At 36.1% G+C, this 23,053-nt stretch overlaps 1 protein-coding gene across 1 annotated transcript; it reads left to right on the top strand.

The window, feature by feature from the left end:
- The first annotated feature begins 80 nt into the window (after positions 1-80).
- Positions 81-16,473, top strand: LOC140172131 (G-protein coupled receptor 54-like). The gene is made up of 3 exons (XM_072195472.1): positions 81-1,232; positions 13,897-14,032; positions 15,435-16,473. Exons 1-3 carry the CDS (start codon positions 906-908, stop codon positions 16,106-16,108), a joined length of 1,137 nt encoding a protein of 378 aa, XP_072051573.1. The 5' UTR covers positions 81-905; the 3' UTR covers positions 16,109-16,473.
- The last annotated feature ends 6,580 nt before the right edge of the window (positions 16,474-23,053 follow it).

Consider the following 23,053-nt stretch of genomic DNA (forward strand, 5'->3'; position numbering starts at 1 on the left):
ATCAAATGAGAATGTTCAATGTCTAGAGAAATTAAAACAATAACGCTATTTATTATTCTTATCTTACAGAGTGAGGAGATTTTGACCTTTAGTACCACGGTGTAGTCAGATTTACTGAGATAGGAATGGATTTCGAGTGCCCGTTTAACATCAACACATATGGTCGTTTCAAACGTAGACGTCATTAAGGAAGTGCTCATCGACACAAACGTATTTTGTAGATATACATCAAATACAAAGCGACGAGTATAATAACGATGATACTTGGAGGTTATTATTGTGCCGCTACGGACATCTATTGTTCTCATACACTTTGATGTGCAGAAAAAACAGTTAAAAATAAGATATCGGTGAACGGAATGTTTATACACCTGATGCAGTAGAACAAACGATCTGACACGTGATCATTGCCAAAACTAGCAAATCAAAAACAATTTGGTACTTTACTTTATAATGGGTATGGTGGCGCTTCGTGTTGATTTTCTGTCAGCGTGTGAAATTTGAAGCGTGTTAGCAGATTGACAAAACTAACCACTACGTTAAGAGCTACTGACATTTTATCAATCCTGGCCCTGTGGTGTGGACTTTTATCAAGTATCGGCTTCAATACTAGAATTGACAGAGATCTGCGCATATGAAAGTATTTATCTCAAATCTATTGGTATTTTTACTGGGCTGCTTGTCATGTTGGACATTAGATTATCGACAACTACAATAAGTGATGGGAGCGAATGTTTTGAGCTAGAACTGACAAGATCTAGTTCATTGTCACATTCTCAATATTGTACGTACCAATGACTGTGGTAGGATAATTTCCAGCCAATTTGCTCGCACTAACGGTTTCATAGTATCAAGAACATTATTGTTGTATTTTTTGGGATTATAAAAAATCAAATCAAACAACAATGGAGTCAGAAAGCAGTTATAGTAGTTTTAACTCATCTTATCAAAACGCAACTTTTGTAGATCCTCGGGGGCCTGAAGCTGTTATAATGCCCATAATCATGGTAGTAATCGCAATCATCGCAGTTGTTGGAAATGGATTGGTAGTTTATATAGTGCTACGCTTTAGGAACATGCGACAAAGTGTTACAAATTTTTACATCATGAATGTGGCAGTTAGCGATTTAGTCTTTGTATTGGTATGTGTACCACTTACGGCGTCTCTGTATGCTACGGTAGAATGGAAACTTGGAGCGTTTCTCTGCAAATTGAATGCCTACCTACAACCCGTAAGTATAATTTCCTTTAGCATTTGTCCTCGTGGTCAAACTTAATTATATATTCAAGGTAAACCAGCAGTTCAATTTACAAAAAACAGGCACAGTTAAGGTGTTTTAGACTTCTGAAAAGCAAAGTGGCAAATAAGCAGCGGGCCGATTTAGTATACCCACAAACAAGAAAACAATTTTGCTCCAACACTGCGAGGGAACCCTCATCAAAGTATTATTGCTTTCATTTCATATACCCTTTGGATGTGCCATTTAGTCAGAGGTAGTTAGGCGCTTATTTAGCACAAATACCTACAAAATCATGAAAAGGCTGACGAATGATAGGTCCTTGCCTTGTTTTGATCGATATGTATCCGCTTAGGTAATAAGAATTCTTAAAATTGGCAGAACGAATCATTCAATATTTCGATTTTTAAGATTACCAGTATAAGGGATATCGGTTACAGCAAATTGAATCAATGTTGTACACGAGTTGCAACAGTGGGAATCATAAACAGATGAATATCTTATTTGCTTATTTTTATCCTTTGAATATATACAGAGCCTCACAAATAGTCAGTTTTTTTTTATCTACAGAGAGTTTTTTTAGACACAGTACTATGATAATAAGAACTGATTTGATCTTGTTTCATCCTTTATGTGTCTTTTTTTATACTAGTGTTGAAGTGTTATGAATGAAAATAAATGAAACGAAATAAATTGAAATTTGCGACAGCTTTTAAGTATTAAAAGAAATTGTGAGCTGTGGAAAAGTAATATTTAATGTATTTAAAGGTCATATTGGACGTAGTGGACTCTCATGATAGGTATTGTATAAGCAAATTGTGTTATTATTTCCTTGCCTGTTGTATACAGATTGCTTTTAGACATACAAAGAGAATTCAGTGAATTCAAATGTAAATGAAGATGAATCTAATTCGACTGTGTTGTCAAAAGATTCATTAACAATTACAGTCATCGCGTCAAATTTTGTAATTAAAATAATCTGCTATATATAATGTATCGTATACAAATCCGAGGAAACGCACACATTACGGAAAATAATTTTCTTGAGTGTGTAAAGGAGTTATTGGGACTTTGATTTCGATAACACCAAATACCATTGTGAAGATTGTCATTCATCCAGTTATTAGTATCTATGAACTTGAGATTATAATCTGATCTACTGGACTTACGTTTTTATGAGTGGCAATATTTCACATCCTATCTCGGATGCATCATCAGGTCAACTGAGGTGAACGCGGCAGAAGTTCGTTGACCTGTCATGCCTGTGATGCTGATGTTATGTCACAGGTCAAAGATGAGCCACACCTCTGAAGGATCTTCTTGATAGTTAAACAGTAGGCCCCTGCCAAGTTGTGACATAACCCGCCTCCCTTGTTAAGTGAAGGCTGCTCTCGTTTAACATAAAGCGCTTCCTTGACACCTCTCTCAAACCATCTGCTTTCGCGATCTAATATTTTGACATCCTTGTTGTCAAACGAGTCAATGAAGCGGTTTATACAAAACGGGAGCAGCCTTCACTAATCAAGGGAGGCGGGCTACGTCACAACTTGACAGGGGCTTACTATTCAGCTACCAAGAAGATTCCTCAGAGGTTTGGTTCAACTTTGACCTGTGACACATCATCAAACGTCCCATAGATTAGTGTGAACTAAAATGTTAATAACTCTTGGCATGAGCATAAAGACAAAAGAAGTATGAGTGAAGCTTTATTAAATAATTTCATGTTGTTGTGAAAATAAATCGCCATCTGTTATCAGACTACCAGTGCAGTCGATTTCTATGTGAGTGGTCGAACTTTCGTCAGGCATGTCTCTGACTAAAGTTATCGTGCTCATCAGGACTGATGAAGTCAGAGACACATCTGGCGAAAGCTCGACGGTCCGACCACTGACATAGAGAAGGTCTGCACCTGTTACTTTGATAACCGATGGCGTACTAGTTGAAATAATATAACTTATCATGAAAATAAATTCCCTGTGGTAATAGATAACTAATAAATGGCACATTTAACCGTCCTAAAACATGTTGAAGTATCTTATGTTTGCCATGAACTTGATTTATGTGCCATACGTAAGTATTTCAATCAATGAATAAAAGCAATATAATAATGCACAGTGTGTATTTTGTTAAAGGCGTTCCGAAAAAAGTTGATACTTTCGGGTTGTGCATGACGTAGCAAATAAACAATGACTGCTCATTATCATGCTTATTTTCATATCAAAATCAACAAACAGCTATGTTGATCTTTTAGCCACTCCTAAGGTAAGATGTATTTAATATCGAATAAAACTAAGGTCCCTTATTGATAAAGTATAATAGTCTTCCTCAATGATTAAGCAATAGCACTCTTGATCATAAAGTGTATATATTTTTTAACATCTTGGAGTGTTTTTGTTTGGCTAAACTTTCCAATTCTAGATGGACTTCATTTTCAGCAAAAACAACTTTGTTTTGAATTTATGTACATGTAATTATATCAGCATTATAAAGGTATCGTACGTACATATAGTGTATTCAAGTTCTCGGCTCAAATTGGTATCAATAGATTAATGCGTCAATCTCTGGTGAGGTATGACATCGAATAAGATCCCAGGTTTGCGAATCCTGAATGGTCAGTGCAATTTTACCCCCACGTTTAAGTAATTTTTCTCTTCTATTGATCAAAAGAGCGAGTACATCTTTGAATGAACAACGGGTTATGGTCGCAATGTAATATAGGCTACCAATCATCGTAACAGCGAAACAAGTCGTTGGGTGTTCCAACTAATAACATTAATGAGTGTGCAAATGCTACATGTTTCGGCGATTGTTGCTCTTTAGTTACCAAGTTTAGGTGGCAAGATAATTTATGACAATAGAGGCCCAGGGGATTCACTCATCTTTATTAAAATTATTTGAAGAAATCAAAGAGCCATTGGAGTAAACATTGTAGTGTAATGACTGACAGACACACTTTCAATCAATGACAAAAATTAATTCTTGTGATCAATTTTGATTTAGCCTGAATCCTTAAGTATGGCACCTTTCGCCCTTTTTAGGCGGTAAAGATATGGATTCATAAACAACGAAGTAACACGGATCGCTGGTTCGAAACCCATTGACGCCGCGAAAACAATTTTTTCTAATCTAAATTAGTTGCTGTGATATCAAGTGAGGGACTCATTTGAGGATTTTATCTAACGGTCGTTTTATCTTTTCAGTTTCGGTTTCAGTTTTCGGTTTCGGATCTCATTGTTATTTTGAAGTGTTAGCATGGTGGTACGTGTGAACAATCATTTTATTCTAGTCTTTTGTTGCCTACTGAAAAGTTGAACGAAGATAATTTCTGTTTTCGGTTTAGGGAGTTATGTTAATTTCTGACATGAAAACGTGAGATGAGAATGTTGGTGCTAATCTAGACAAAAGAAGTGTCTAAATTTTACGGTCGTAAATTCGCGATAAGTTGTACGGCTTCAATTGACTTGCGTTTGGTGTATAGGTACTTCCGCCTAGGCGGGAGTGACTCGCGAAAATAGCCTAGCATTGAAATATTGGAGCTAAGATCATTTATTCTATTCATTTTTAACAATGGTCATTACTAATCTGATAATTGGTTGGGCCTATATGCGAGACTCGAGAGTTTATTTTAAATGTTTATTTTTTGCGGAGCTGAATTTTGTCAGGCATTGATCAAAATGATAAATTTTACAAAGAGGGAAGGGGAGATACTTGAGACTGACAGACTGAACAAGTGAGGGGGTGGGCGAGGGAGAAAGAGAGGATAGGGGGAGATGGAAAGACTAGAAAAGGAAGAACACGAGAGGAGAGAGAAGGGGCCGGGGGAGGGAGAGGGGTTACTGATTCGAATGGGGGAGGGAGGAAGTGAAATAGGGTGTGATACATTTATACAAAAAAAGTCGGGAGGGAAGGGCGACACAGGCCCGTAGCCAGGATGTATTGGGGTGCGATCGGCTCAAAAGGGGACCTTTTGTGATTTAAGGGATGATTTTCAACGTTTTTACAGAAAAAAGCGGACCTTTTCATTCGAATTGGCAATTTGTCATCACTTTAACGAAATGAAAGGTCTATCATAGTTATTAGAGGACATAAAAGCGAGAGGGCGCTAGACCACTAAAAACACCGGTGTGTATTCTATAATTCAACACTGTGTGTGTTCTATAATATTTTCTTATCCAGCTTTGATTGACAGCAGGCATCCTCCTCTATTGAAATGTTAAGCTGATTGGTACTTCAAACTTCAATATGAATTCAAATTACAGATCAACTCAAATAATTCCTTGTGTTTTCGTTTCTGAACAATAGAGCTCCCGAAACTGAAAAGATAAAAAGACCCTGTTGGTGCAGCAACGAATCAAACGTTCGCATTGAAATAAATCAGAAAAAGAAAACTAATCGATATACTAGTAATTAGAAGTAGATGTAAATTTGCAAATTTCATTTCGCAAACTCTCTAAGACGGATACGACTTACGAGATGCGTCCAGGTTATGGTTGATCAGTGATGTCAGGTGATGCCAACACCGCGATTAAGCTACCAAGTTCGGCTACTCATTGCTGACAACTGTCGGCAACCTGTCAATACGGTTAAAATAAGATGTAAACTTCATTTAAAGTATTGCAACATCGCTGGAAAAAAGCAAAAGTTAAACATTCATCCAATGTCCTACCGATTTCATGTTACATACTAGATGGTAATTTTGCTGCATGATATAATTGAGATCAGTTTGCTTGTGCTTTTGGTGTGAATCAAGGTCATCCGGTGTCTTTTATGGTAGCTATGGAACCCTCCTCTCTTCTGAGTCCCTCAAACCTCGAGAGAACCTAGCTGATGATTTCTTCCACCCGACACATCCCTGCATCAACCTAAATCTCCAACCCCCATTTCCCCAGAAACCAACCATTTGGCGACCATTTTGTCGACTATAAAGCTTCTTCTATGCGTTCCAAATGGATAACCGTTCCTCCGCTATTGCAGGCACTGGAATACCACAATGATGTCAACACACTGGACACCTTCCATCCCATTCATTAGCCCAATCGCAATTGATACGTAATTGGTACGTAATGTGAATTTGAGAGGATATTGGATGAATGTTCAACGTACTGTTTGCTGAATCTTCTTTTTTTGCAGCGATGTTGCAATACCTTTGGCCATGCAGTATGTGTAATAAATGTATTGGATAATGGAAATGTTGCTTTATTTATCAGATGTTGAAGAAAAAATGCAATAAAGCGCTGTAATGATGAAGTGTTTTTCACTTGCATCTTTGAAGGTATGTTCTCGTTATTTCTATCAAGCGCTCAAAGGTCGCATATGACGTGTTTTGATTCCTTAGCTATATCGCAATGCTATTCGAGCAGTTTAAGGGTCAAAAATGTTCTCCAAATGCGACAAATATTTGTGCCTCTAAATGACGTTGTTCTTTTGTTTTGTTTTTTTTTTGTTTTTTGGGGTTTTTTTTTTTGTTGAAAGACGGACATCCTCTACAAAAGCATTATTTGAAGTTTGGACAACTATATTTTCCTTCTGGAGGTGTAAAAAAGCTCAAAAGTTTTATTTTCATATATATATTATTGGCCTCAACTCAAGAACCCCAATATAAATGCCATTATTAGCTTCCTTGACTCATTTCTTATTAGATTAATATAAATAAGTACATTGCATTTTTTTAAATTTTGTTTCAGTTAAATTGCTAGAACTGGAATAATATTGCTCCTGTCATCTCACTTGCCGTAAACCTGAACAGATTATTTATGTGAATACCATCATGAAATTTTGGATTCATAGTAATTTTGAGAAATAAAACTTTTTTTCGACCTAAATTGAAACAAACCATTTTTTTTAGATTTAATTTGTTTATCATTTTTATATCACTTTCTCTCCGCCAATAACTGTCAAATTGCGATGATATGGCGACAATAGGCCGATATCATATCGCTATTTAAACAGACGCATGGGGTTATGACTGCGATAGGCTTGTCATTTGTAGTCGTCAATTTCAATATACGCTGTCATGTTCGTAAGCTAGATAAACATTCGGGTCTTTGCAAAATAGACGTGTAGAAAGTAAACTTTCTAAGTCTGATCGCTAGGGGTTGGCATTGAATCACCGGCCAATGTGCTATTTTTTAATCCTGCGCCACAAAGTACCAATCATTTTATTGGCCAATTATTGAGCAATAAGGAGCAACAGGTAATGCTCGTTTATTTATCCCCTTATCGATAAATGTATTTTTATTGATAAAACAAGAAACTTTGAAAGTACGCTTTGGGTCAAATTAACTTTTGATCAATTTAACAATTAATTTATACTGACTCGTTAACTTCTGCGAAAAGGCGATTCTCAGAGTTCGGTTTTTTTTAGAGCGTTGAGCCGATCAATCGATACCCATCACTTTTGGAATAGTAGTGAGTTGAACGAATTTCATTCAACTCACGAGTGATTTCGCTTGTCACGTGAACTACACTGACCAATCATTACACACCACAGGATTTATTACTGTGCTAATAAATTTACTTTTCTTGGTTAATTCAAAACAATAATCTTAAACATGAATGGTTGTCCTAATATCTATTTTGTGGCATTTTGATTATTTTAATATTGCCGTCTGCAATTTGCGATCGTCGTGATGTACGGTATATCAGTTCGGGGGCGCTGTGAATTCAAAGACTCCTCTGAATTCACGAACCGTCCTTAACTTGAACTCTTGCTAACGTCTTACTGCATTTTTAGCTACTAGGTAATTTTGTTTCATGGTCCTTACATACTGTTGTTTTTATCGTGTCGGTTTAAACATTTCCTAAATACACATTTTTAAAAATATATATCTTCAGTACGAAAGGTCAAACGGCTTTTCCTCCCACCTACATACACTTTAAGTATATATCATTAGATTTATAACGATCAAAATATGAAACATATCAATTTTTAGTAATTTGCCATACTATTTGTATTATATCACGAATTTAAATTAATTGATATTAGAAGGACATTCCACGTATCCAGAATGCAATTTGGTGTGTCTGATGTGCTCTCAGGACCCACACAAATATTGTGCAAACGTTGCTATCCGATTACTCAAGAAGACTGAAACAACTTTCAAAAGTTGTTGTTCAATGGTTTATAGAATGGTGTGGGCCGTAGTGGTCAGCGACAACCTGTAAAGTGTGCTGAGGCTTGTGGAGGCTTGAGAGTAGTTAACTACTACATGTAGCAGTTAACTACTCTTCTCGTTCTTGCAAAGCGATTGGTACAGTTAATAAAATATAACAGAATATTTCCCTAAGCATTGTAGTAAACACACTTGAAACATTGAAGTGATTCTCCGTTGTCATATTCGGTTACGTGTTGTCACTGCTCGCTCGAATAAGTGTCTAGTTAGAATGTTGGTGTTAATGTCGGATTCGTGTTTTCTCTCCATATGTCGTCTTGGTTATTGTATTGGTTAACAGATAAGTAATGACAAAAATGAGAAACAACATGTGATTTGCACACTTGCACGATAAATAATACCTAAAATCGATTATCATTAGTTCAATCCCCTTTTTAAAATATGCTATACGATGCTTTCTGTATACCCTTAAGGAAAAGAGCAACGTAAGCACCATTATGCAATCTGTGTCAATGTATTACAATATTGTAACATCAAGGCATTATTGTAATGATTTGGTGCTGTCCACGATAGTAGACAGTCTGTATTTAATCTATGTAGTCGCACACTCGCACGAAAAGATTACATAAAAAATTGAAATAAATAACACACTTTTTCGACCTGGGGTAAAAAGTTATTTTACGAGAAAAAAAACGCGTATCAGGGCAACCATTTCGTATTCTCTATCCCAGCCTTTCCAGATGTCCTTTACAGAATTATTTTGTTTCAAAGTACTAAGTATGCCAAGTCTCCAATTGTAAAATATTTAGGGGCTGTGCAATAATTATGAGCTCAGGAGGAGGTACAATTGAAGACCTGCGCGCAAGAAGACCGTAAGTCCACTTGGCCCCTCAACATGTATACACTAAAGTTGCGTATAGTTTCGTATAGTTTGGTAATGTTTTATACATGTTCAGGGGCCAAAACAAATCTTTCATGATGTTTTCACCCTGGAACATGTTTTAAACATTATAAAACCCTAAGAAACTATACGTTACTTTAGTGTATACATGTTGAGGGGCCAAGTGGACATACGGTCTTCTTGCGCGCAGGTCTTCAATTGCAAGGACAAGTACTTGGCATGATTTGGTAGTTCGAAAGGGGTCAGGAAATGTTTGGCACACATTTATTAAATGCTCTAAAAGGCTTAGTTAGAACTGTGCAAATGTGACCCGGCAGCACAAATGAGCCGTAAATTCCCTAAATTGTATTCTGAGTTACGGTGTAAAATGTGTACGAAGGTCATATTCATCGGTAACTTAAGCTGGCCCGACATCGATCTCATTTTGATAGTGAAACACTAATCAATTATCCTATTGTTGAAGTGGATAATAAGCTTCTACCTTAGATGGCTATAGAACTTTTAATAGCTCTGGTCTTTGTTTGCTTTTGCTAAATCCTGTTCAAGTCGTGGGCTACCAGGCATTGTATTTTGTATAGGTATGCATAACCAACAATTAACAATGAGAGAACTTTCTTAAACCTCGTTGACTTGGGGATGATTTGAAATGACCGCCAATTATGACCGTTTGATATTTATTGCCAGCAATGTGGAAAAAGAGACACATGTAGAAACGTAAAAAGCTATAATTTTGTTGAAGGAGCAAAGTTTAACAAACCATAACCCCGCTTCTGGATATCGTTTGAAGTCAAATGATATACCATTTTTAAGTTTATGATGCTGTTTATTTTTTAACACGAAATAAAACAAAATTGACCGGGGAGGAATTTACGGCTCATTCGCCGTGAACGGTCACAAATATGCAAAATATTAGAGATTGGGATAATAACAGAAAGAGAAATGGCATTTTGGTGCGATGTTTGATCATGATGATTATCATTAATAAAAGACTGTAGACTACCAAAATCACGCTGTATAAAATGTCAGTAATTCCATGGTTTTGTGTTTTTTTGCATGGATGTTTGAAAAGGACGATATTTTATGTTATAGGTGAGTTTTTCCAAACATATTAGGTCACCTTCCTTTAATTTTTAATTTTAATGTATACCTTCAAGCAGAGTATGGTGGGTTAAATGTTTTTTACTCATCAGAGGGCAATGTTTTTTCATCTCAGTGGGCGAAGTATTTTTTTAAACAACTCCCATGTCCCCCACCCCTGAAATCAAATTATGCGCACCTTAGTTGAGCAAGATCGGTAATGATTATTTTACCACATTTGCTAATTTATTCAGATCTCAGAACTAAAACACTGTTTATATAATACAAACATAATTAATGATAATATTTCAATTGACCGACGTATTGTCAAAATGATCTGCTGCCTGTATTTGAGATAATGCAATCGATGAGAATTATTGTCCAAAACTTATTCCTTCATGTAATTTTACACGAAATTAGGGTTAGGGTTAGGGTTAAGGTTAGGGTTAGTTTAGGGTTAGGATTAGAGTTAGGATTAGGGTTAGGGTTAGGATTAGGGTTATGATTAGGATTAGGCTTAGGGTTAGGGTTAGGATTAGGGTTAGAGTTAGGATTAGATTACACGAAATAATTACATGAAGGATCGACCAAAACGTTACCATTATATATTCTGACAGACACAATTTCCACTCTGTATATATCAAAGTCTGCAATGAAATGCCATCATGGCTATGCATGTCATCATCTCAAACAGACAATCCTTAGGCAAACCAAAATGCCCGCTATGTTTTTATCAGTTATCAAAATTACTAATTCATCACTACTTTCCATGAACCATTTTATGTTTTATTTTGTTCAAGTGAGTACTATGCTCCCCGCTTTCCTGCATATCATGCCTACCAAATATTATTATCAGTCCGAGGGCAGTACAACACATCACTAACCCGCAGCGTAGTTTACGCATGAGGTTACTATAAGAGGCTTTGGGATCAGGGTATGATGAAGAAAAAAACTCGTGATAACGTGTAGATCGCCTTAAGAAACACTCAAGATGTTATAAGAAAAAGTTAAGCATTAATGGTTTTTGCCTTTCCGGTGTTATCTTTACAACTGTGATTTTGTTTAAAGCTGAACATTAACTTGATTATGTAAATGCGAAATGTGTTAAACGAACGGCATCAAAATTTAATGCCCTTAGACAGTAGCGAGCAATCGTATGTGCAAGATCATAAATTGATAATCAATTGCAATTGTGTACAGACGTTCATTAGAGATTCAAGCTTGAGTCAGTAATGGCGGCAGAAATATCCATTTGCAATACATGTGATTTGGTCGAACTTGTTGAACTTATTGTTATCCCTGTAGGTTTTGTTGTTTGTGTGTACTGGTTTTGATTATGGAAAGTATACTACTTGTCAGTAATGGTGAACAACTATATAGGAATCTTGTAAATCAGGACAGTATTTTATGTGAATGAATTTTTTTTATAGCGCATTTGACTTTTTCTAGTAAGCGATCGTTAACTGCCAGTATTAAATGATTGTACTACGTATGTAGGTTAAAAAGCAGGTGTACGCTGCACATTCCCTTCTTTTTTTTCTAATAGTAAATTTCTAAATAGTAAAATAGGTTTCTGGTATTCTAAAAGACTCTAATATATTGTAATGTTTTTTCAGTTTGCACTTCACCCAAATAATTGCGACATTAACACATAAAGCACAGTCTTTCAATCACTTTTAAGTAGTTGAAATACTGTACTTTAAAGGATTATTTCGTGATCCTAATGTTTATTACTCTGCTCCATAGTCCACTGCTTTGCTAAACAAATTAATCTGCAAGAATTTATTGTACTTACACATTATGTAGCCAGCGGTGTCCAGTGGTATAAAAATTTAAATTTTTTTGAGAAAAGTGGGGGATGAGGCTGTGGCACACAAAATTCCCCTTTAACAAAAGTCTTCAACTGAATTATAATTCAGTTCACATTTATTAACAGGGCTTCCCAAACTGTGAGTTGCGATCCAAATGTGGGTCGCGAACACTCTTCACGTGGTCGTGGACCATGACTGAAAAGTTAAAGTAAATAAAATAAATAAAAGGAGGACAATGCGTAATTACAAAAGGGAAATGTTCACTTCCTTAAAGGGAGTCTCCGGCAATTATAACATTATACCTTATATGTTAGAAAAATGATTATCAAGCTTATTTGTGCTCAATTGTCGTCAGCCTTAATTGTATTACTGGGACGTCATTGCACTCGACAATTCCGGTGCCCGGGAATTTTGAATATCGCGTGTTGATACCCCACACCTGTAAACAAGAAGGCACTCATGAGATTTCTAGGAATGGTTGGCTATTATAGAAGTTCTGTCCAAACTTTTCAGAGATAGCAAGTCCTTTGACTGGTTTGTTGAAGAAAGATAAAAAAAATCCATTTGGTCAGAACAGTGTGAAAATGCTTTTCGCAAAGTCAAATCAATACTCATTAGTTCACCAGTCCTTACTGCATGATGCACCTGATTTTCAGAAGCAGTTCAAGTTGACTGTTGATGCCAGTGACATAGGCTGTGGAGGTGTTCAACACACACCAGAGAAATTACTCCACAATTGAAAAGGAGTGTCTGGCATTGCTATTATATTATTATTATATAGCATTGATACATTTTGATGTGTATTTGGGTACCACAGTATACCCTGTGCTTGTATTCACAGATCACAATCCCCTCACATCAATAAATAGGATGAAGAACAAAAACCAAACACTGGTGAGGTGGAGTTTGACCTTGCAATCTGGACATCAAACATATTAAGGGAAAAGACAATGTAATGGCTGATGCCCTGTCTAGAATTGCATAAAAACTGACAAACAAAACTTTCCTTTAAAAGGGAAGTTGTGTGTGACAAGTAGTCACTGTGTATGATGAGTTAAACACTCAGAGTTGATATTATGTTGAAGTTAATGTAAAATAAGAAAACATTTAAGAAAGTCTTCTTTTAAGGGGGAGGGTGTGTTGTGCCGTGAGTAATTTAATTTAATTTACAAGCTGAAAGTATGTCATGAGAAGTGTGAGACAAGGGGAAACACCTTGGAAGTTATCATGCAAGAGATTGTGTGTTACGACATGTTTTAAGGTAACACCTTAAATGCTGTAAACAAACTGAATCAGAGTTATTAATATCATAGGGGATTTTCCATATTGCTCAATGCTCAGTGCATAGTTGCACAATTAGGGGAATCTCTGATAACAGATTGTGAAATGGACATGAAGCAAATGTGACAGAATGGTATATTAATAGATTGTGTGTATAAAAGGTGAAGATTTGGAGTTTGGTTTTACAGAATGTCATGAGGACATGGTCAAATCTTTAAAATGACTTAATTGTGGTCAAGCCTAGTGTGAAATAAACAAATAAATAAATAAACAAACAAACAAACAGAAAAGCATTTAAAAGCCGAAGGTGCTCTACGCTCTATAAATATTTCCAATGGCCATATAAAACGACATAGTCTAGACCAACAGCTCATGAGATCAATATCGCCAACGGGCAAATACTTGACGTCAATGCGGATATGAAATTACATAATGATATATTAACCCAACTAATTTGTTTCTATTTCACCTTACAGGTTGCAGTTCAAGCTACTTGTGCTACTTTAACTGTGATGACTGTAGATCGTTATTACGTCATAATGTCTCCCTTTGCATCACGTCGTACACGTACTACATGCAGAGCAGCTATAATATGTTGCATTATTTGGATACGTAAGATTATTATATTATTTAATCTATTTTAATCTATTCGTTGCATTTTACGAGCAAGCTTCGTATAAGAACACAAAAACATCCCTAAGAGCCATCTTGCAAAGTTAATGCAGTAAAGTCGTTGCAATTCGCCGTAGAAGTGATGATGTAACAGGATCAATTGCCATAGCGATAGATGAATACAATTTTTCAATATATCGCCCTGCACTGCAAGCAAGTTGTATTCATCACCTATGTCTGCAATCATCGATTCAATACAATACCGCTCTTTTCAAAGATACAAATCATTCTATAGAATTACGATCTAGGTCTTTTATCCCTGTTCATTGCCATCTGTGGTTCAATGTATAGGTACCGCGTGAACGTTGTAGCGCAGGGTAATATATTCAAAAATGTATTCATTATATGCATTGGTGTTTGACGATGCGAGTTCCAGCCTCAGCGCAATCCTTGTTTGTTCTTGTGAATTAATTGAGCTCAATATTACCACCCAATATTAAAACAATTTTGTTTGCATCTTGAAGCACCCTAAATAATAATAAACCTGCTATAAAAAATCATCTTACCACTTGGTACTTGGTAGTGTAATCCTTGGTAGTGTAATCATTTTACAGCATCATCTTGAGCTAAACTAGGATGTAATCGTAGCCAAGATCAGATCCATGAATTCCCGTACCTTTAGCTGATACTATAAGCGGTTAGTTTCTTGTGATAATTTTGACTCATTCTGCATTTGAAACATAAAATCAAGACTATAAAGTGGGGAAATTTCATTTTGAGATTTAGTAGACATTTAGATCCCCAATAAAACAATAGCAACCTAATCCAGGTTTTTTTTTTTTTGTGTGTTTTTTTTAAAGCAGATCTCAAAAGTTAAACATGTGAATTAGCATTAGCGGTGAATAACCACATGGTCAAAAGTACCATCCAAAATTCAAAACTTATTTCAAGTATAATGTTGTAGGACCGATAACATTATGGTATATACTTACAATAAGTAAGCATCCATGAATCAAACGCCATTTATGTATATTTCCCTCTTCAATTTAGCGGCACTTGTTAAGGTTAACGACATCCCTAATTGAAACCCAAATGTATAGATGGTGTCCCACGACCCATCATAACATGATTACTCTTTCCCGTTGCTATATATTTCCCCTTTATGTTACCATATTACCACCACTGAAATTCAATTTAGCTGGGAACAATTAACTAAATATATAAACTTCAAATGTTTTTGAAAGTAATTGAATTGATTTGATTGTCGATCAATTGTTATTGATTTAGTTGCAACTGCAACTTATTTAAAATGGCTGTTGTCTTTGTTATGTAGGATCGTGTAGCAAATTTATCAAGTTTATACATTAATCCAGCATAAATGTCTTGTTTTTGCCGTCCGTAGTGTCTGCTTTGCTTCATATACCATCAGCATTTTTCTACAATGTGGAGAAGTCTTACCACACAAATATTGAAACCAAACACTGTTTCTTGGACACCAGCAACGAAATGCGTCTGAAGATATATTTCACTTATCTGACCTTAACGACCTTTCTCATCCCCCTTGTCATCATAGGGGTCTGCTACATCCTTATACTGATGCATCTCTGGAGCTTAACCATCAGGAATGAGTTTGATGATGGCAATTCCGTAAAAGTACGTTCAGGATTCATGCCTGCTGCCCAAAGTCCAGCGAGATCTGCTTCAAAAACATGGAAGACAACACGCATAGTTTTAATCATTGTATTACTTTTCGCCTTATGTTGGGCGCCTATCCACGTCATTAACCTCTGGCGAGTACTCTCGCGTCATTACCCCGACTCGCTATTCAATTTCCAGATGTTTGCTCTTGCATTATCGTACTGTAATTCGTGTATTAATCCAGCTGTGTACGCTTTGGCTGGAGCAAGTTACAAAAATCACCTCTGGAAGATGTTAACAGGCAAGCCGCATAAACCAAGTCATGGACAAATCACTTGTCCATCAGCTACAGCGAGCTCAATGTATAGAAACACTGGAAGACGAAATTCAAATTCAAAAACTGAGGCAACCAATATGTCGGTCAGCACGTGTGTTTAAATCTGGCATATACACTTGCTAATTTGTACCGTATCTGTTGTACAAGGTTTCAGAAAAATAGGGTTGAGACATATCTTTTTGTATATATGACCACCTAAAAGGTTATTTTATCGAATTAAGGATAAGCAGAGCCATAGACTGTATGTGTTTACATGTCTTCGGCTTGTAAGTTAAAAGAAAGTTGGACAACTTGGATAACTTGATAACTTGATTAATTTGTCAAACTTAGCTCGAAAAAGCGTTTGAACTTTTGTTATACTGTTGTTCCATTGATGAATTGAGTGCCAATGTTCACCGTGACAAGTTTTCCATTAGGCCAGATATTGTTGAACAAATTTATTTATTCTATACATTTTTTTTCGAAAAAGAAATACCAGAGGCTTTAATAGTTATGACAAATGTATGAACTGTAAATATTTTGTAGCAATTGTATATTTAAGTAAGGTGGATATAACGTAGTTTGTAGCGTAAGGTTAACGCAGCTCGTTGTGAACCTCTTTGTACATATGAGGTATGTTTTAAAGGTATGGTGCTATTTTCAGCTATAACGTATTATACAACGACGTATTGGCCTTTTATACTAGCAGATGTCTAAGTTGTGCAATTGTCTGTATCTCGGTGGTATTGTCAATGGAGTCGAGGGCTTTCTTTGACGAATTGAAATTGTAATTGTAAACCTTTGTGGTGGCGATATTAGAAACTGTCACTCTATATTAATAATTCACCGGAATTCAGAGAGACGACAATAGTATGAGCCATTTGGCCTAAAGTGTCAAACTGTTGGGATGGGGATAAGGAACCGTTCGATATTTATGCCAGGAGAGTTGAAGTTTTGACAAAACAATTGAGACAAAATGGCGTTCCAACCTTGCGTCCGCTCTAAATGTTCGGAATTACCCATTCAGATTCTTCACCTCTCAAGACTAAAATAAATTTGGAATCCCCTTTAAAACTCCCACTCCTCCGGCGTAAGTATTGAACAGGTCCCTAATGGGGCGAGGCATCAGTGCATTTTCGAGACATAGGCTAACAGCGTATAGAGTAAAAAAAGTGTTTCAGTAATTTCAAAAGACTTAAGCCTACCATTCTCTTCATCCTAACAACCAAGTGTGTCCTTCCAAAGAATTTTATGTCCTAAATGACTGACCAAGAAGGATCCTTGATAGACAGGGGTTGACACCGCACTCTTTTCTAATCTGACTTTAAGAAATATTTTCGGGCTTATTGTACAGCTACAGGTTGTCTGTACTCGTGGTCAGACGGCTTGATGCCCATATAGCCCGTATATTTGAGTTACAGTCAGTTTCAAACAAGTATTATAACCCCTTCATCCTGCATCCATCCTGGTGGACCTGTGGGACCTCTACTTCGAAGTGTAATGTGTACGTAAGTTAGATAAGACACGACATAAAGGGATATGAACGTAGTTAAAGAACCAGAACCATTATTTGCTCGATCTTTGGACTGCCCTTCGATGCTACGTCGATGTTTGTTATTAATTATCACAATTAACAATACGGTAGTGGATTAATTGATTTTATAAATGATAAAGATCAACCAAGCAACGACGGTCGATCGAGAGATCGAGTTAATCTGGTTCTATTGCCTACGTTTGGGTAAGAATCACTAATATCCAGTACGTATTTCATGAGTTGCATAATACCGGGTTTATTTTTGTTCAGAGTACCACTTTTTGAGTTTCTTATACTTCATGTACCACAATCTTTTGCTTTTGTAGAGTTAACAATGCAAAAATGTTTCATTTTTAGATGTTTAAAGGTGGTTGACCTGATTGACAGCCTCATCCCCAACTTTACCCTATCAAAATGCAGATTTTGGTATCAGGTGAAAGCTCATATTTTTCTCATTAACATATTGAAATTAGACGTTCCAAATTGGAAAACTGTCGAATTAGTCTCAAATGTGTATACCACATTTTTGACTAATTCAGCAGTTTTTTGATGATATCTTCAGAAATACACCGACTTGGAACTCCTAATTTCAGTATGTTAATGGGAAAAATAGGATATTTCATTTGATATCTAATAATTACATGATAATGATGATTATCATTAATAAAAACACTGTAAACTACCAGTTTTACGCTGTATTAAATGTCATTAATTCCATGAAGAATTAGTCGCATTTGCAATGAACATTTACATGATCGCTTGAAAGGGACAACAGTTTATGTTATACATAAGTTTTAAAGAATTTGATTTTCCAAATATATCAGGTCACCTTCCTTTAATAAACAACGTGTACAGGTGTTAGAGACAATAATACTATCAGTATCTATGATGATATGATTTGATACAATATTATAAAACATGTACATCATCGCAGCCATGTGGGTGAATTGCATGATACTAGATGCGCAATAAGTATGAAAAACAAAAGAATGGTGCGCAATGACCAAAAAATATGAGAAAAAACAGTTAATGAGGGAAAGTTGAAAAGAACCTTGAGGAGAAAGCTCAATATGACGTGAAGCTGCGGGTAATTCAGCACAATCTGCCGGTTTTGTCGCTCTGTTCTATATGAATATTCCCTATGGGAAACATAACGGAGGGTGTTAAAGCAGACACACGGGCACAAACGGCAGCCACCAAGCTACTATTATACATTAGAATAGCTTCAGCAAATCAATGTAGTAGGGGGTGGGAGATTTGGTACGCTCTGACTTAGCAAGCAAATGAGCAAGCTTAAAAAAGAGGGTCAACCGCAATGCCTTATAAGAAGCATCCCAGATTACGAAATAGTACTAGTAATGATGGAACTTTTATTATCATGCAGTAATTTTGAAGCACTCTCTTGCACAACAATATAATAACAATAATATGCACTACAGCACCCGTTATCAACAAGAAAAAATTGTCAATGAGCTTAAAATAAAAAACATAACTACAAGAATTAACAACTTTTACATATTGTATACAACCCATAATGAAAAATCATCTACACAATACATATTTAGACAAACTGACCAAATTAAATACAGGCCAGTGCACGCAGAACGCTAGACAGTCGATGGCCAGGCGCTTTAAACGATCGAATTCGGTGTTTAAATTGGCAACATTTTTAGTTACACCTTTTCACTTCATAATTAATTTTCTTGGTCGAATGAAAAGCAATAATTTTCATTTCTTCGGTAAATGTCAGAAGAAAATTTGAACAAGAATGCTTGGTACTGTATATTTTTGTCAAACCCTGGTGTTAAATTTAGATGTAAAATTCAGATTTCTAGTGTAAGATTTTCGATTTTCACAGGCTTTCAACTTGCCCCGTGAGCTTTTTGGGGGTCAACGTTTTTGCTTTTCAAAGTAACATAATTCGCAAACGAAGGATATTTCCCAACATTCTAAAGCACATCATATAAAGCTATGTCAGGTTTGTCAGAATTTCGGTTTTGATTGCAACATTTTTCAATTCCGACTACCAATTTTGTCAAAATCAACTCGCAATAGTATCCATGGATGGATGATTTTGCAAGCCGCAATAGAAATTTTGATTACTTCTGCTGGTTATATTAGAAATAAAGAACTGGATGGACATTTAGGCAAGTGCAAGTGATAAAAGGTGAAATCAAAACTACACCTACACGATGTACCTATACAGAGGTGGGCATTATATTTCTTTAGCGAACTATATAAGTTTGAAACGCAAAAAAATAGAATTCCGAGAAAAAGCTCACGAACAAAGATGTGCGAATGCCTAATTTTTTTTAAGGTATATCCATGCACTATGTTTCTAAATGACATTACTGAAGAAAAAACTATTGCTTTATATTTAACCAAAAAAATGAATTTCATATAGCAAAAAGGTTTATCTTTAAATTGTGCTGATTTCAACATGTATCAATACTGAGTGAGTGCATAACAAAATAAAAGAAAAGAGATTAAGCTAAAGTTTCAATGATAAAAAGCACAAAGATTAATGATCAAAATCACAACCACCACCAAGCGTGGTGTCGCAACTCCACACACACGGGGAGAAAAAGATGATATACATAAACACAGCGCCGCAGCACAGACTTGATGAAAGGATTAAACAATGGTACAAAAATTAAATAACACGACAAAAAACGTTTTTTAAAACTAATAATATTTGCCTTATGCAGAGAATACAAAATTACAAGCTAATAGACAATCATTGATACAAAGCTACACTAAAATGCAGTAAAACATCATAGGTCCCTAATGATCGAAAAATATTTACACTAGGAAGAAAGACGTGCCAGGCAAAAGAAATGACGGGTCACTTGTGAAGTACAGAATGATCATACAAGAAAATGAAACAAATATGAAATATCAAAGGAAAATAATATATGATGTAAACAAGACATAATAACACGAAATAAACAATTGTCGGTAAAGAGCTTATTAGTTGTCCAACTTAAATTAGTATGTTTAAAAGCGACGACTTCAATTGCTTTACTGAATTCTTTGCGTACAAAATCCTTGCAGAGATGACAATATCCCAAAAGGTGCTGCTTTGCGATTGGTGCTGCTTTGCGATGCGCAGACTCTTCCGAAGGAGAAATCGCATAAGGATTAACTTGCTTTTTGTGACGACGAGCTGAGTGTTTTGGATCGCCCCAAATAACCGTTGCCTAAATTCACTTCAGAATGCGCAAAAAACAACAACAACAACAACAACAACAAAAGTTTAAATCTTATAATTTTAATCTCATGATATGATCACAGAATGTTCTTGCATATACACATAAATGCATACAACGAATTATAATGATTTCAAATATTACTTATCCGAGAGTCTTCTTCTTCTTCTTGTTGATTATAAAATTCCGTTGCACTCAATGTCTTGGACGACTGATAAATATTCTGTACAGCGAACACCACTGTTGACGTGCGTAATACAAATACCTTGCGTACAGATGACAGTTTCCTAAACGGTGCTGCATTGTACTACGCTGTTCCACTTGCATTGACAGTCGTGTCCTTTCGTACACCAGACTTCAGCAAGCCGAAGGAAGAAAAAGCAAATGTCCTTTTTGGGAAATATGTGCCCTTTTGGTGTACTCAAAAGCTGGACGTAAAACAATTGACTGCTTTCAAAGTGCACTTCTTGGAGATTACCTATGTAGCTACACACTTTGATCACTCTCATAAATCTGTTACGACATATAGTTTTACATTTTGTTGTACTAAACACTGGAAGATCCCCCATTCTATTAATGGCTTACTAAGTCACATTCACTCTATTTTAGCAAAATGGTTTTTCCATATTACACGATGCAATGATCATTCTGTGAAATCTGGGGATTTCCCGAACCATAAATAGATTATTGCGATTCAACTTGATCACATGATGTTGATTAATTGAGAGGTGAATTCCTTCGTTCATAAGTTAAATGTTCAAATTAATTTACTCATGGCACATCACACTGATACACTGAGGAAATAGCGAGAGGCGGACCGAGGACTGGTTTGAGTCGTACATCAGTAATCTAGTTCTTGACAAGTGCATGTCTGTTATCATTTGACTGGTGTGCATGTTTGTGTCTATTAAATCATGTTACAATGCTTTTAAAACTTTTTTGTAAAAACGATTTTGTAACATTCGCTACAGAAAAGTTTGATTTTTACACGATTGCAATGTACATTAATGAACCAACATACTCTGCAACAGGCATACCTTTAGGTCCTGTATTATTTTGTGACCATATTGTTAAATAAACGACGTGTCCTGTTGTTTAATTCATAATATCGAAATATTATAATATCGAATGCACACGCGATGTTGATAACAATGTATGCAAATGATGTACGGGATGGTCTTCACACGTCAATACACGGATTTAGGGTTTCTCTACCGGAAGTCAATTTGTGCCGAAATTCCTTCCCGCAATGCAATAAGCGTTTTGCATAACAATAGATACAGTTCGGAGGTTAATCAATATTTTTTGTTATGCAATACGCATATTGCATTGTGGGAAGGAATTTCGGCACAAATTTACTTCCGGTAGAGAAACCCTAAATCCACGTAAAGAACCAACCACAGTCACGATCGGTGAAGTGGCAACATCGGCGGTGGGATTAAACTGCGATTTTCTTTGCTTTACCTCAGGTGTTTGGCTCAAAATCAAAAAGTGGCATAGTTGAAAGTAAAAGCTAACATTTTGTGAAAAGGAAACACAAATCTACAATACGGTCTTCATAACATACATGACTTAGAGCAGGTAAACTAGACCAATAAACACTTTTTATTGTTCATTTAAAACCCAGTCTATAACACCCAAGAACACCAACACAACCAATCACATAATATCACACGATGCACCAATATTGACACGCGAGTACACTTCTTTTTCCATTTCAAAACAAAAGTAACACATTGCGTCGCTGATGCAAAAATATGTAAAAGTAATGCTCAATGTTCAATATAATACAGTTTTTGTCAATATCTCACCTTCTTTGCACCGATGAGTTCTCAATATAGGTATGTTAAAACCGTGACCTATCTTCTCTTAGGTGTCCCTCGGTTGGATGGTGTTCATTGGATTGAACAGTGAGTTGTTTGACTTAAATAATACGTGCGGTTCATACGTACAGGTTATCCACTGAAATGCATATGAGATCGGGCGTATAAAAAGCTTTTGCGATTAGCATCTTTGAGGTAAACGCACGGTTCGGCGGTCACACGGTTCATTTGTTCTTGAAATCATAATATTCGGGACCGGTAAGCACTAAAAGAAATATTTTCAAGCGGCATGTTAATCCTGTTTTGATATCAAATTCAGACTATTAACTTTAATTGTTAATATAGAGACCGTTAGGAAACCTGTACAGGCGCCCTCCAGTGATTGTGACCAATTTTTTGCCACAAGCATTTGTGGTCACTAGAGGACTGAACGCAAAATCTTTGGTTGAGTATACAGTCCCTAGGGTACCACCTTATTTGATACATACGTGCGTTACATAC

The sequence above is a fragment of the Amphiura filiformis genome, chromosome 15, assembly GCF_039555335.1.
Source record: "Amphiura filiformis chromosome 15, Afil_fr2py, whole genome shotgun sequence".
Lineage (NCBI taxonomy): Eukaryota > Metazoa > Echinodermata > Ophiuroidea > Amphilepidida > Amphiuridae > Amphiura > Amphiura filiformis.

Coding starts and splice junctions, on each gene's coding strand:
- LOC140172131 (XM_072195472.1), top strand. CDS start 906: ATGGAGTCAGAAAGCAGTTATAGTAGTTTTAACTCATCTTATCAAAAC. Junction 1,233..13,896: donor TGAATGCCTACCTACAACCC/GTAAGTATAATT, acceptor TTCACCTTACAG/GTTGCAGTTCAAGCTACTTG. Junction 14,033..15,434: donor ATGTTGCATTATTTGGATAC/GTAAGATTATTA, acceptor TGCCGTCCGTAG/TGTCTGCTTTGCTTCATATA.